The 15,544-nt window shown below is 42.5% G+C and overlaps 2 protein-coding genes across 2 annotated transcripts in view; one reads left to right on the top strand and one right to left on the bottom strand.

Annotated features, from left to right (window-relative positions):
• The window catches only part of SUPT6H (SPT6 homolog, histone chaperone and transcription elongation factor), a 34,022-nt gene extending 26,526 nt beyond the window's left edge, over positions 1 to 7,496 (bottom strand). Inside the window, exon 1 of the mRNA XM_081109576.1 lies at positions 7,137 to 7,496. The gene's annotated coding sequence lies outside the window, so the exon portion shown is untranslated. The remainder of the gene's footprint in view (positions 1 to 7,136) is intronic.
• On the top strand, positions 7,340 to 14,937 carry SDF2 (stromal cell derived factor 2). Its single transcript, XM_081109577.1, has 3 exons — positions 7,340 to 7,717; positions 11,405 to 11,601; positions 14,265 to 14,937. Exons 1-3 carry the CDS (start codon positions 7,567 to 7,569, stop codon positions 14,550 to 14,552), a joined length of 636 nt encoding a protein of 211 aa, XP_080965703.1. The 5' UTR covers positions 7,340 to 7,566; the 3' UTR covers positions 14,553 to 14,937.
• The last annotated feature ends 607 nt before the right edge of the window (positions 14,938 to 15,544 follow it).

The following is a 15,544-nucleotide window of genomic DNA, read 5'->3' on the forward strand; positions in this document are numbered from 1 at the left end:
CAGATTAAGTTGTATCCTTCTTTGTGCTCTGCACAAACCATGAACTGCTAAATATCCACTAAATAGTACTTCTTTTATCATATTGTTGCCATCTTCCCAGTGAAAGTTGGCAATGGGAAGAGAGAGAAGACAATAGGAGGGTGGCTAAGGTCTACCTGAAGTGATTTAAGCTCTAGCAGGAGCTTTTCATTCTGTGGCTCTAGTTCTCCAGAAAATTACCCTTACTGGTACCATAACCAATTAACTAAGCAGTAGGAAACAAAACTAAAGGTACTGAGTTCTGGTAGAAAGGGACAGACAATGATACTGTCTTATGTTCATTTTAGGCTGAGGTTTAAGATGCCATTCTCTTCAAACTTGATTGAATGCCTACCATGTACGTACGGCCTGCTAGGAGCTGGGGATTTGAATAGAGACAAGATTGTTTGTTCTCAAGAAGTTTACTTCTAGTAGGAGAGAGATATGAAAGCAAACAAGGACCACAAAATAATTTTATGTATTATGACATTTGAATAGAGTAGGCACAGGAAGAGAATTGCAAAACAAACAAACCCATAACACCCATACAAAACCCAACCAAAACTAATAAAGACCTTACTAAGGTACTTTAAGCAATTAAAAAAAAAAAAAGAAGCAGCAGCAGCCCCGAGAAATAATGTTTACCACACACCTACCAAGTTCTAGACACTTAACAAATACCTATTAACCCCTACACCATCCTATTAGTTACAGTACACTTTTCTCTTCATTCAACAGAAGAAACAGACTCAGATAGATGAAGCCACTTGTTCAAGGCAACACAACTAACAACTGTAAGCTGGGATCTGAGTTAAGATCTATTTGATTCCAAAGTCCCAGTTGTTTCTACTGTACCAGTAGTTCTCAGTGTAGTTCAGGGACCATCCCCTCCTTTCTCTCATGAGTGAATGGTGTTTTCCAGAGGTTAAATGACATGTTATATCACAACAGATTGAATGCAGAAACAGATATGAGAAATTCAGCTATATTCTAAGGCAGACATTAAAACAGAATGTCTTTGGAGTCTCAAATTATTTTGAGGCATATAAAGAGGTCCCAAGATCAAAAAGTTTGAGAGCCACTATACTAGACTGGGAAGTATAGGAAATCTTGGGTTTAGGATCAATGATCTTTTCCCTCCTAAATCTGTCTCCTTAAGGTCATACAGCTTGACTTAAGGTCATACAGAGGGAGAGAGGACTACTGACAAAAAGTATCTAAAACTTCTGCCAATTAAATCTGGTGCTCTAATTTTAATTTTTAAAAAAATATATTTTATTGATTTTTTACAGAGAAGAAGGGAGAGGGATAGAGAGTTAGAAACATCGATGAGAGAGATCGATCAGCTGCCTCCTGCACGCCCCCCAGTGGGGATGTGCCCGCAACCAAGATACATGCCCTTGACCGGAATCGAACCTGGGACCCTTCAATCCGCAGGCCGATGCTCTATCCACTGAGCCAAACCAGTTTGGCTCTAATTTTAATTTTAACACTGCTTCCCCTTAGCCTTGAACTGAGGCCTTCAAAATAAGATTTGGGTGCAGCAGCCCCCACCATAGTATGCTTTAATTAGGCTATCAGACACACAAATTTAATCTTGAAAAGCACCAACGTCTTCACATTAAATGCTAGCTACTGCAGACCAGATGCCCTACGGCCTACTCAACAGAGAGAAACAGATAGCCTACCTGATGAAAACAACAGCTTTCCTCTGTCCTGGACGGGGGTGGGGGGGAGCTGGTACTGTGTGCTGCATGCAGCTTTCCTCTCATTCCCTACGTTAGCAATAAAGCACATACTGTGCTATAGCTGGGGAATGCCTCCAATCTAACTCACTGCCAAGACTTCCAGTTAAAAGATGTGTGCCAGGCGCAACCCTGACTTGCTGCAACTTGCAGGAACTAAGATGTGCAGAGGGTGCCGCAGCAGCATTGCAGGCTGAAATGGCAACTATTCCAGAACAAAAATTACTATATGATACCTTAGATGAGCCTAATATAGTTTGTATTTTGCATTTAGTACTTATGCTCTTGAATTTTCCCCATATTCAGATTGTAAGTTAAATCTGCTACTTAAACAGGTCTACAAGGGGAGTGGGGTGGTGAAGGGAGGTTTCTTCGGACAGAAGCACAGCTGCAGTAGAAGACGGGGCTCAAAGGGAGAGGCTCGTGGTTACCATGACATTCTCTGGAAGAGGAATGGAGCTGGGATCAGATTGCCACAGGGGAGGCCCTCAGCAGTCCCTCCCTTTGAACAAGATGATGTAGAAGGCAATTAAAAGGAGACCCGAGCAAGAAGAGATGTCTGTTAATTCCCTCCACTGGCAGCTTCAATTAACATTTATGTTTTTATTTTCAGGGTCAAACTCTGTGCTGGGATTTGGATATATAAAAATGAGTAAAATATGCCTTTACCCTGGAGTTCACAACCTATCTCAAAACACTTACAAAGTTATGACAAAACATAATACATGTTATATGATAGTTACATACCAAGATTATGAGAGTAACATGAAGAGGGAGGTCAGGAAATTCCTCAGAAAAGGTGAAGCCTGAGTTGAGAGGAGTTAATAAAGCCTGGAAAAAGGCAACACGAGCAAAGGCTTAGGTTTGGTCTGGGGAATAGCCCTATTAGTCCAGTGTGGAGTTTAACCTATAAGACTTACTGTATTTTTGTTTACTGATTTTAGAGAGAGAGGAAGGGTGGAGGGGAGAGAGGGAAGGAGAAATGCTTATGTGTGAGAGGAACATTGATTGGTTGCCTTCCATATGGGCCCCGACTGGGGATTGAACCCACAACCTAGGTATGTGCCCTCACTGTGAGTCAAACCTGCAACCTTTTGGTGTATGGGAAGGCACTCCAACCCACTTAGCCACACTGGCCAGGACAAGACATTCTGTATTTTATGAGTGAGGGCCTAGGACAAGTCCAAAGATGTTCATGAATGACTATCCAATTTGGAATCCCAAAATGTAAAAGTTTAATAAATAACAGTATTCAGAGTCCATGTAAGACAAAGTTCTTTTAAGTTTGGGACTCAGAACTCTATTATGAAATATCCTAATTATACCAAATCAAGATGTTAAAATACAGAAAAGGTTATTCCTACCTATAATCATTTTAACATGTACACACACCATATTTATAAGAATTATGCCCTGGCTGGTTTGGCTCAGTGGTTAGAGCGTTAGCCTGAGGACTGAAGGGTCCCGTGTTCGATTTCAATCAAGGGCATATGCCTCAGTTTCAGGCTTGATCCCCAGTCCTGGTTGGAGTGTGAGCAGGAGGCAACCAATCGATGTCTCTCTCACATCGATGCTTCTTTCTCTCTCTCTTCCCCACCCTTCCACTCGCTCTAAAAATCAATGGAAAAATATCCTCAGGTGTGGATTAATAAAACAGAAATTCAGAATCTTTTCAATGCCAGGGTACAAAAAGCACTATCCTATATAATAAAAGGGTAATATGCAAATTGACCCTAAAGGTGGAATGACCGGGAACGACCCATCTCTATGATGCACACTGACCACCAGAGGGCAGAAACTCAACGCAGGAGCTGTCCCCTGGTGGTCAATTTGCTCCCATAGTGGGAGCTCCGCTCAGCCCCAAGCCGGGCTGATGGCTGCAAGCACAGCAGTGGTGGTGGGAGCCTCTCCCGCCTCCTAGGCAGTGCCAAAGATGTCCAACTGCCACTTAGGCCTACTCCCTGGCCTAAGCCAGCAGGTGGACATCCCCCTAGGGTTCCTGGATTATGAGATGGTGTGGGCCCGTCTGAGGGACCCTCCCCACCCCAGTGCATGAATTTTCATGCACCGGGCCTCTAGTTGTTAATAATGGTTAACATAATAAGTGATTAAAAAATATTAGTTATCCCCTTTCTTTCCAAGTTTCCTTGGAGAACAAGGAAAGGGCAAAAGAGGAGCAGAAACAACGGAAATATGTAACCAGATTCAGAATCCCTGCAACACAAGGAGGGAGTAACAGCTACTGAGCCTTGTACCACAGCTGGGAAACACACATAGTACTGTAGTTTCTCCTCCAGCACAGGGACTGGCAAATTACAGAGGGCCAAACCTACTGCTCTAGCACAAAAGCAGACACAGACAACTTGTAATGAATAGGAATAATCTAAGTTGCCCCAAGAGATTTAGTTTGGTGACTCCTAATCTAGAAGTAGAGGTCTTTTGCCCTGGCCAAAGTTGCTCAGTTGGTTAGAGTGTTGTCCCGATACACCAAGGTTGCTGGTTTGATCCACATACAAGAGTCAACCAGTGAGTGCATAGATGAGTGAAACAACAAATCAATGTCTATCTCTCCCTCCCTCCTCTTCTTTTCTCTCTCTCAAATCAATAAACTTAAAAAAAAAATTTCGAAGCAGAAAGTCTTTAAAGAATTATTACAAAGTACCATGGGAGCCTGTAATAGAAGACTTTAACCTGGTTTTGAGGAAGTGACTTTAAATAAAGACTGTAAGAATAGAGGAGCTAGACTTCCTTGGCTATCAGGGGGTGCTGGGCCAGCCCTTTTGCGCCTCCGCCCTTCCTACCAGTCTCTATGTGGTCTCCACTTTTGGTCCTCGGGTATCAGGGTTCTCTCCTGAGAGTTTTCCATTGATTATTCAGGAAGTTTTTCTGTATTTTAGTTGTAATTCCAGTTTGCTCCTGGGAGCATGTCCATGCAGCATTCACTTATTCTGACTAAAAACTTTATACAGTAGGAATATTAGTTTCCAATTCTATGGGCCAGTATTTGTGTCCAAACAGCAATTATAATCCTACTGAAACGTGGAAATTAAACTGAAATGCGTGGTTTTCCTCTGGGCAGGATGCAAAGGTGATTTCCTGGGTCCTTGTCCAGGTGGATTCAAGAATGGGTAGGATGTGATATGCAAAGTCAGGGGAAGAGGCTCCTGGTAGAAAAGAGAGGGAAGAACTTGGCATATGATAGGCGATGTCCTTCACCAGAGAATGGTGAAGGCCGCAAAATGTGAGAGGGACGGGCCTCAAGTGGGGCTAGGAAGGCATGGAAAGTCACTAGAACATTTTAAACAGAAAAATGACATGATCTGACTTGACCCTGCAATATGGAAAACAAGGAAAACTGAAGATACTCTTGTGGTAGTCCAGGCAAAAGATGATGGTGGCTTGGAACAGGGTGTTAGCAGTGAAGATAAAGAATAGAAGACAAACATGAAACATATTTTGTAGGTAGAAGTGACAGGATTTACTAAAAGACTTGGGGATGGGGTAGTAAGGGAGAAGGATCCAAGATGATTCTCAAGAGTTCTGGCCTTGGTAACCATGTGGATGACAATACTACTACTTTAGTGATAGAGGGAAGACCAGGTGTGGAATGACAGGAAAAACAAAATTTTCTTTTGTTACGTTAGGTTTGGGATATTTACTGTGACCTTGATAAAAGCAATTTCAACGGAGTGGTCAGAAGAGAAACTAGACTGGTATAGGGTGAAAAATGAATAAAAGCCGAGAAAGTTGACACAGGGAGAAATCTGGCTATGAAGGGAAATAAAAAAAGTAGGATAGTAGTTGGAAGTGGATAAGAGAAATACCAGAAAGAACATAATTTGTATGTTGATGGGAACAAGTTTTTATAGAGAGGTAGGATTTGGTAATTGATTTTATTGGGAATAACAGAGAGGAAAAATCTAAGGACCATACACCCAGGATTCTGACTATGGTGCCATTATGGAGACCAAGAACATGGGAGCAAGAGCAAATGTATTTGCCTCCAAAGACCATATGTTTCCACAACACTGGGTAGGCTTCTTTACTTGTCAATGTCTACTGAGGGAGAACTATAAAATGTTACTGAACCTCACTAGTCTGCACCAGTTCCTGTTGTGATTAATCTCCTGATGAGGTTTAAACTTAGGGAGGAATAATTCTATGCTATTAGAATCTAGCAGCCAGGTGAACCAATTGAATAAGAATGGGCTTGTATCGGCTGAAGAGACCCAAGTTATGGAAGAGGGTTCTAAATTCAGAGCTGATGGGGAAGCAATCCTACTTTTGTAATCAATATAATGAAGACTTAAAAACTGGTAACTTTCAGATAAACAGTGGAACTAAGCCCCCCCCCCCTCCAAGAAATTAATCAAATCCCAATTTGTTTATACTCTCCATGTCTATTAATAGCAGTGGTGTAACTTACTACTCCCTTATTATTTCTGATATTACAGTGAATTCCCATGGACACATTTTCAGAGAACTTAGGCCCCCCTTTAAAGAAAATTAAGTATCAGTTCTTGCAACAACCAAGGGAAATGAACTACTTCTGCTAGTTCAAGGAAGTGCCTGGAGAGAAAGGCAGAAACTGCAAGAAAATAAAGTTGGTTTTTTTTTTTAATTTTTAAAAGATGTATTTTTATTGATTTCAGAGAGGAAGGAAGAGAGAGAGAGGGAGGAAGAGAGAGAGAGACATCAATGATGAGAGAGAATCAGTGATCGGCTGCCTCCTGAATGCCCCACTCCGGGGGTCGAGCCCACAACCCCGGCATGTGCCCTTGACCGGAAGGCCAATGCTCTATCCACTGAGCCAAACCAGCTAGGGCAAGAAAATAAAGTCTTAACTTTATAGCCCATTCTGATGTTTGTGGTAGGCATTTGTGGATGCAGGTAGCCATTTACAGCAAATTCTAACTGCTATTCAGCACTACGGAAAGAGATGGCATTGGGCATCACTCTCTAGGCCTAATGGTCGAGCTGCTGAAAGGTCCACAGTTATCACATCCTCAGAACAAACACTTCAACCAACTGATCCTGACTCAGAAGCCGCAGATCCACTCCATTTCCAATCCTTTCGCGTGGCCCAGTTTTCAGAAGCTACGACAGAAGGACGGGATCCGAGGAAGCTGTTGATCCCACAAGCAGCCCAATTCACGGGTTCTGGGTGGCACAGGGTTGGAAAAGTCTTGAGACTCTGAGCCACTATCCCGCTTTCCTCCTCCTTCTCCCTCTTAGAGCTGGGAAGGCCGGGGGCCCCGTTCTTCCTGCATACGACTCCCCAACACCTCCTTCCTTGCGGGACCAGGCCCTAAGAGCCTGGTTCCCCACCTGCCCGCTACGAGGAGCACGCTTTCCAGCCCGAACTTCACGCACCTGAAGTCCGCTGCTTCTCCGTCGCGCCAAGCCCCCACCGAGGAAAATGGAGTCGTCAAACCGAGACTGGGAAAAGATAGTAAGGACCCACCGCCCGGACCCTCGGCCGCCGCCGCCGCCGCTGCTGCGTCAACGTGCTACGTCACTTCCGGCTCCCTGTCACTGGGAGTGGGCGGGCCGCCTCTTGCTCTCTTCTCCCACCCGACTCCTCGGGGTTAGTCCCGGTTCAGGAAGGCCGTTTTCAGAACGGCGCGAGCCGATTGGAAGCAACCAGGCCTAGCCGGTTCCCCGGGCCGCTCTGGCCAAAGGAACCATAAAGACCAAACTAGGACTTCTTCATTTCCTCCTCTCTATGGTTCCGCTTGCAGCTTCCGGTTCCGGGGCGGGGCCAAGTTACTTCGGGGGTTAGGGACTGTGTAGCACCGCTAGGATGGCTGTGGTTTCGCTGCTGTTGTTCGGGGGATTGTGGAGCGCGGTAGGAGCGTCCAATCTGGCTGTGGTTACCTGCGGTTCTGTGGTAAAGCTACTCAATACGCGCCACAACGTGCGGCTGCACTCACACGACGTGCGCTACGGGTCAGGTACTGCCCCCTGGGTTCGGGTGGGCTAGGAAGGCTTGGTGGGCTCCGGAGGGGGCGGGGCCTGGAGAAAGTCTTAGGGGTGTGGTCTGGGAAGGTTAAGGGAGCCCTGGGAGGTTCTTGAGGCCTAGAGGCAGGGAGAATTGAGTTGTCCTAAGGCATTTTTTTTTTAAAATTTAAAACTTTTATTGTTGACACTTGTAGATGCCCCCCATTTTCCCTTCCTTTGCCCACCTCCACCCAGTCCCATCCCCACACTGTTCATGGGCTATGCATGTATGTCCTTTAGCTAATTCCTTTACCTTCCTTTATCCAGTCCCCCCATCCCTCCCTTCTGACATTTGTCAGTCTGTTCCTTGTATCCATGCCTCTGATTCCATTTTGTTGGTTAGTTAGGTTCCACATTAGTGAGGTCACCTGGTATTCATCTTTCTCTGACTGGCTTATTTTGCTTAGCATAGTAATCTCCAGGTCCGCCCATGCTGTTGCAAACGGTAAGAATTCCTTCTTTTTTATAGCTGTATAGTATTCCATTGTGTAAATGTACCAACCACATCTTGAGAAGAAAAGCATGTGTGTGTGTGTATATGTATACATATATTTTTTAAAGATATTTTATTGATTTCAGAGAGGAAGGGAGAGAGAAAAAAAATCGATGATGAGAGAGAAACATCAATCAGCTGCCTCCTGCACACCCTCTCCTGAGGATGTGCCCACAACCAAGGTACATGCCCTTGACTGGAATCGAACCTAGGACCCTTCAGTCCACAGGCTGACGCTCTATCCACTGAGCCAAACCGGCTACAGGGATAGATATAGATATAGAGATAGAGATATATAGATATATATAGAAATATACATAGGTAGATATATATGTGTGTATATATATATATATATATGGGTAGATATATAGATATGTATACACATATATATATATACATATATATTTCAGAGAGAGGAAGGGCTAGGGAGAAAGGGATAGAAACATCAATGATGAGCCCTGACCGGTTTGGCTCAGTGGATAGAGTGTCGGCCTGCGGACTGAAGGGTCCCAGGTTCAATTCCAGTCAAGGGCATGTACCTTGGTTGCGGGTACATCCCCAGTTAGGGGGTGTGCAGGAGGCGGCTGATCGATGTTTCTCTCTCATCAATGTTTCTAACTCTCTATCCCTCTCCCTTCCTCTCTGTAAAAAATCAATAAAATATATTTTTTAAAAAAGAAAAGAAACATCAATGATGAGAAAGAATCATTGATCAGCTGCCTCCTGCACGCCCCCTACTGGAGGATCAAGCCTGCAACTCAGTCATGTACCCTGACCAGGAATCAAATTTCATGGGTCCACCCTCAACTGCTGAGCCACATGGAGTAGGCACCACAGCTTTTTTATCCACTCATCTACGAATAGGCACTTGTGCTGTTTGCAGATCTTGGCTATTGTAAATAATGCTGCTATGAACATAGGTGATGCATAGATTCTTTCTGGTTGTTTTGGGATTCTTAGGCTATATACCCAGAAGTGGGATTGTTGGATCAAACGCAGTTCCATTTTTAATTTTTTTGAGGAAACTCCATACTGTTTTCTATAGAGGCTGCACCAATTTGCATTCCCACCAACAGTGCACTAGTGATCCCTTTTCTCTACATCCTCACCAGCACTTGTTGTTTGTTGATTTATTGATGATAGCCATTCTGACAGGTGTGAAGTGATACCTGATTGTTCTAAGGCATCTTTTAAAAAAAAAATATTTTATTGATTTTTTACAGAGAGGAAGGGAGAGGGATAGAGAGTTAGAAACATCGATGAGAGAGAAACATCAATCAGCTGCCTCCTGCACACCCCCCACTGGGGATGCGCCCGCAACCCAGGTACATGCCCTTGACCGGAATCGAACCTGGGACCCTTCAGTCCACAGGCTGACGCTCTATCCACTGAGCCAAACCGGTTAGTGCTAAGGCATCTTAATGGTAATACCAGTTTAATTCTGGTGAGCTATGCGCCAGGTACATACATTACATACATACTCTTTTAGATTTATAACATTCCTACAAGGTAGAAATTATTGTTATCCTCATTTTACAGATGAGGAAACAGACTCAGAAATAAATGGCATGCTCAAAGCCTTGCAGCTAATGAAAGGCAGAGACGAGAGTTCGATCCAAATCTGTCTAGGCTCTAGATTCATAGCCTGCTTTCAACTACTCCAGGCCGGCACTAGTCAATTGCGGGAGAGACACACATGTAGAAAAATTACACTAAGTTCTGTATCTCTGAAGTTTTAAACTCTAAGAGCTCACTCTTTGACCATGACCCTCTGTTCTAGCTCTTCTGCATAGTAATACTTGCTCTTCAATCCTTTTCCTTTGGTCTCTTTATTCAAACTTTACCCTTTTAAAGAATTTAAACTAAAGCACTCACTGGAATTGGAGAGGAAACTGTTTTGAGAGTTTTTTTATTCTATTAAATGAAAATGCTTAATTTGTGTTCATTTATATTTCAGCAATTACTTGTGGTTTCATTCAGTATAGATCAGTGATGACGAACCTTTTGAGCTCGGCATGTCAGCATTTTGAAAAACCCTAACTTAACTCTGGTGCCGTGTCACATATAGAAATTTTTTGATATTTGCAACCATAGTAAAACAAAGACTTATATTTTTGATATTTATTTTATATATTTAAATGCCATTTAACAAAGAAAAATCAACCAAAAAAAATGAGTTCGCATGTCACTTCTGACACACGTGTCATAGGTTTGCCATCACTGGTATAGATTAATGAGCTCCTATTGTGTGCCTGTTATTCTCGATACAGGAGATATGGTGCTCAGTCAGCAAGTTATAAGAAAACAAAAACAGCCGAAACCGGTTTGGCTCAGTGGATAGAGCGTCGACCTGCGGACTGAGGGGTCCCGGGTTCGATTCCGGTCAAGGGCATGTACCTGGGCTGCGGGCATATCCCCAGTGGGAGATGTGCAGGAGGCAGCTGATCGATGTTTCTCTCTCATCGATGTTTCTAACTCTCTATCTCTCTCCCTTCCTCTCTGTAAAAAATCAATAAAATATATTTTAAAAAAAAAGAAAAAAAAAAGAAAACAAAAACAGACAAAAAGAGAAAAAATTAGTGAACTGGTGAGGAGAGAGCCATTTAAGGTGACTTTAGGTTTCTATCTTGGATGACTGATGATGCTAATAGCTAAGAGAGGAAGGAGTTCTTTCATGATTCTCAAAACCTGCTTGACCAGTTAGACTTGGAAAAGAACTGAGTTGTCATTGTTGGGATGTCTTAATCCTAGCAACCATTCAGTGAACACCTGCTACGTGTCTGCTTTATTACTTTGTTGTTGTTAATCTTCACTCAAGGATATTTTTCCTTTTTTTAAAAAGAGAGAGTGGAAGAGAAGGGGGGAGGAGAGAGAGAGAAACATTGATGTGAGAGAGACATATTGAGACTCGTTGCTTCCTGACTGGGGCCAGGGATCTAACCCACAACTCAGGTACATACCCTTGACCAGGAATTGAACTCGGGCCCTTAGGTCTGTGGGCCAACGCTCTAACCATTTAGGAACAACGACCAGGGCCATGTTATTACTTTTAAATTTGATCTAATAACCCCTAGGAAAGAGAGGCATCCAGTTAAACTTACCTCTTTTCTTTTTTTCTTTGTTCTTTTTTCTTTTTTTTTGATTGCAGGTAGTGGGCAGCAGTCAGTGACAGGTGTGACCTCTGTGGATGACAGCAATAGTTACTGGAGGATACGGGGGAAGACCTCCACAGTTTGTGAGAGAGGAACACCCATCAAATGTGGCCAGCCCATTCGGCTGACACATGTCAACACTGGCCGAAACCTCCATAGTCACCACTTCACCTCACCTCTTTCTGGAAACCAGGTGAGGTGGCATCCTATGGGTCATTGCTGTTTTGTACTTTACTCAGTTGAGTTGTTTGATATCTTTGTTCTTAGTCCTTTCTTTTCCAGGTGTAGTAGATGTTCTCTCTTTTTAAAAAATATGGGTTTTTGTTGGTTTCAGAGAGAGGGAGGGAGAGAGAGAGAGAAAGAGAGAGAGAAACATCAGTGATAATAATCATTGATCAACTGCCTCCTGCACGCCCCCTACTGGGGATAGATCCCGCAACCTGGGCATGCGCCCTGACCAGAAATCAAACCATGACCAGGATCCTGGTTCATGGGTTGATGCTCAACCACTGAGCACACCAGCCGGGCAGATGTTCTCTTTTGTGCAAACCTGGAGAACTGGCTTTGTCTCATACATGTGAAAGAACTTGTTTCTGGTCAAAATGGAGACTTTACATCTAGACCAAATTAGAAAGAAAGACAGAATAGGTATATGTTAGAATATTATAAAGTTATCTTGATAAATCCTACAATAAAGAAACCTAATGGTTTCCAAACTTGCAATAAAAATTATTATTGTAATGATGCTGACTGACCACGTTAAGAAAATGAATTAGGTATTATGCCATTTTTTTAAGCCGTGAGCTTTTGGGGGATGTGGGACCCCTTAATGACTGCTTCCTACTCCCACTCTGTACTCTGTACATAGTTTTCTCTATTAACATCTTACAGTTAGTATGATAGATTTGCTACAGTGAATTGATAATATTGTTACATTGCTATCAACCAAAGTCCATAGGTTATTCCAATTTTCTTAGTTTTTACTGCTATCCTTTCTCTGTTCCAGGATCCATCCAGGACACCACATTACATTTAGTTGTCACGTCTCCTTAAGCTCCTCTTGGCTGTGATAGATCTCAGATTCTTCTTGTTTTTGATTACCTTGACAGTTTTGAGGAGTGCCGGTTAGGTATATTATAGGGTGCTCCTTAATAGGAATTTAATGTGTTTCTTATGATTAGACTGGATTTATAAAGGTTGTTGGGAGAAAGATCACAGAGGTCAGGTTCCATTTTCATCACATCATAACAAGGATATGTGCTATCTACATGATTTATGACTGTTGATACTGATTACCTGGCTGAGTTTGTGTTTGTCAGGTTTCTTCTGTAAAATTACTCTTTTCATTTTCCTCCTGTCCATACTGTACTCTAGAAAGAAGTCTTTGCACAGCCCACACTTAAGAATGGGAAGTTATGCTCTCCTTTTTTTTTTTTTTCAAACTGTAAGAGAAAGTTTACTTAGAAAGTCACAGAGGTAGAAGAAGTGAGCTGTAGAAGAAATGGGCTGAGGAAACAAGTTTCAGAGGCAAGAGAAGGGCCTTTGGAGCTTAGGAGAGAGAAAGGTAAAGGTAACATGCCCGGGGGAATGATGAAGGGGAGGGGAAAGGCACGGGCTTGCTCCCTGGAAGGAGCGCACCTGTGCTTCTGCTCCTTCAGGATGGAGTAGTTACATGATTTATTTGGAATTCTTCTGTATGGGAGATTTGTCTCTTTTTATTTAATCTTTTTTTTATATCAGTATGAACTTATGGGTGTTTATATGTATGTATATTAAGTTAGACATGAGTTCTTAATCATGTCTCCAACTCTAATCCATTACCGCATAGATCATTCTAGTCTCCTCCCTTTGCTTATTTGTAAATTCACACTCTAACAGTGAGTTATCTGGCTCCACTGTCATCCATTCACCTACTCATTCACTTCTAGTATACATACATAGTAGTAGAATTGTTAATTTTGTGCAGTTCCGTTTGCTTTAGTCTTAGTCTGACTGCTTTTTTTTTATTTTTAATATATTTTATTGATTTTTTACAGAGAGGAAGGGAGAGGGATAGAGAGTTAGAAACATCGACCAGCTGCCTCCTGCACACCCTCTACTGGGAATGTGCCCACAACCAAGGTACATGCCCTTGACCAGAATCGAACCTGGGACCCTTCAGTCCGCAGGCTGACGCTCTATCCACTGAGCCAAACCAGTTAGGGCAGTCTGACTGCTTTTTATTGTTTTACATTATATAGCTATTAGTGTATATTTAAATTATATATTTCTGAATTAATCAGTAACTTTTTTATTGTGATAAAAACTCTGAATATTTGGCTCTAAGGGGAATGGGATTAGAAGAGGAGTGGAAGATAGAATATGCTATAATTTGCTCAATATTTCTTATTTAATTATTACAATTATTCTGTAAGGTGATATTGTTATCTTTTTATAGAAGAGGAATTGCATAGGAAGGGATAGAGCTGACATTCAGGGTCTGCTTGTCTCCATCTTGTTTCTCACCAGGTCATTCAAAATATAGTTCAGGGGATAAGGCAGGAATATTTCAAGTCAAATAACAAGAGCTATAAAGTGTTTTAAGACTATAATAGAAAATATAAGGCTATAAGGCAAATAAAGAGTTATTGCAAAATTAGTGTTTGGATCATAAACTTACGGCAATTGCTTTTGTATCCTTTGTGTCTTCTTATCTTTTTTCCACAGTTTAAATTATTTACTTACTTCTAAACAACCCTGGAAAGCCTCTCATTTTTTACTTTTGGGTAGCCTTATTTTTCTTCCCATTGCCTACCTCCCCTTTACAAGCCTATATGTATCAGCCATGCTAATGTTGCTATCATCTGTGTCTTCTAGGAAGTGAGTGCTTTTGGTGAGGAAGGTGAAGGTGATTATCTGGATGACTGGACAGTGCTCTGTTCGGGGCCCTACTGGGTGAGGGATGGTGAGGTGCGGTTCAAGCATTCTTCCACCGAGGTTCTGCTGTCTGTCACAGGAGAACAATATGGTCGACCCATCAGTGGGCAAAAAGAGGTGCATGGCATGGCTCAGGCAAGCCCGAACAACTACTGGAAAGCCATGGAAGGCATCTTCATGAAACCCAGTGAGTTGTTGAAGGCAGAAGCCCACCATGCGGAGCTCTGAGTCTGGAGGCTGTGAGCCACTGTCATCACACAGTGTTCATAGACACCTGCTGCTGCTTCACCGTGGGATCCCTGCCACGGGTTTCCTGGGCATTGGCCATGTCACCACTGAGATGAAGATGGTCGGCAGAAAACTGACTCTGTTTGGAGGCTTCGCCTTTTACAGTTGAAATGGTTGTTCTCTCAGACTTGGATCTGTTCTTTTTGAGTACAAGACTTGTTTGTGAAGGAGCAGGTGCTTTTAATTCCTACTGATAAAACAGAAACAGAAATTTCCTAGTTGGGAAATTTTTACTCTTCAAAAACATGGCATCATGGATTATTAATGTGTGTGACTTTTCCCCTGCTTGCTTTCTCCAAAATGATAAAAAAGAATTTCATTGTTAGCCACTGTGTCATTTATTAGGTGTGCTAGTTCATGATCTGATTAATTTTTTAATAGGTCTCTATTTTGTGAGGCAAGTTATTCCATTGCTTTTATTTTTATTCATTTATTTTAAATATATTTTTATTGATTTCAGAGAGGGAGAGGGAGAGAGAGATACAAGCATTGGTGATGAGAGAGAATCATTGATTGGCTGCCTCCTGAATGCCCCCTACTGGAGATTGAGCCTGCAATCCAGGCATGTGACCTTGACCGGAATCGAACTCGAACCTTCAGTCTGCAGACCGACTGCTCTATCCACTGAGAAAAACCAGCTAGAGCCACATACTCTTTTTACTACACTACAATTATGTTAGCTCTTGGTAGATAACTACTCTTTTGGGGACAAATGTAGGGATATCTTTCTCTGAAAAGGTGGGTAGAAAATTTTTGTCCTCTGCTTACCTCATTTTTTCTTTCCTCTGCTGGTGAATTCCAGAAAGTTTGCTCCTATGTCCTTCAAGCATGCAGTGGTAAACAGGGGTTTCTGCCATCTACTGGGATTTTAGTGACTAGCAGGCCTTTTTATTTTTAGAAACTTTCAGATTTTTTTCTCCTTGTTTTGTTAG

This window comes from Myotis nattereri (assembly GCF_964212035.1).
Source record: "Myotis nattereri genome assembly, chromosome: 16".
Lineage (NCBI taxonomy): Eukaryota > Metazoa > Chordata > Mammalia > Chiroptera > Vespertilionidae > Myotis > Myotis nattereri.

Bases quoted from the DNA above. Each gene is read 5' to 3' on its own strand.
- SDF2 (XM_081109577.1), top strand. From the start codon at position 7,567: ATGGCTGTGGTTTCGCTGCTGTTGTTCGGGGGATTGTGGAGCGCGGTA. The intron at 7,718-11,404 runs GTACTGCCCCCT...TTTTGATTGCAG, and splicing joins CGACGTGCGCTACGGGTCAG to GTAGTGGGCAGCAGTCAGTG. The intron at 11,602-14,264 runs GTGAGGTGGCAT...TGTGTCTTCTAG, and splicing joins CACCTCTTTCTGGAAACCAG to GAAGTGAGTGCTTTTGGTGA.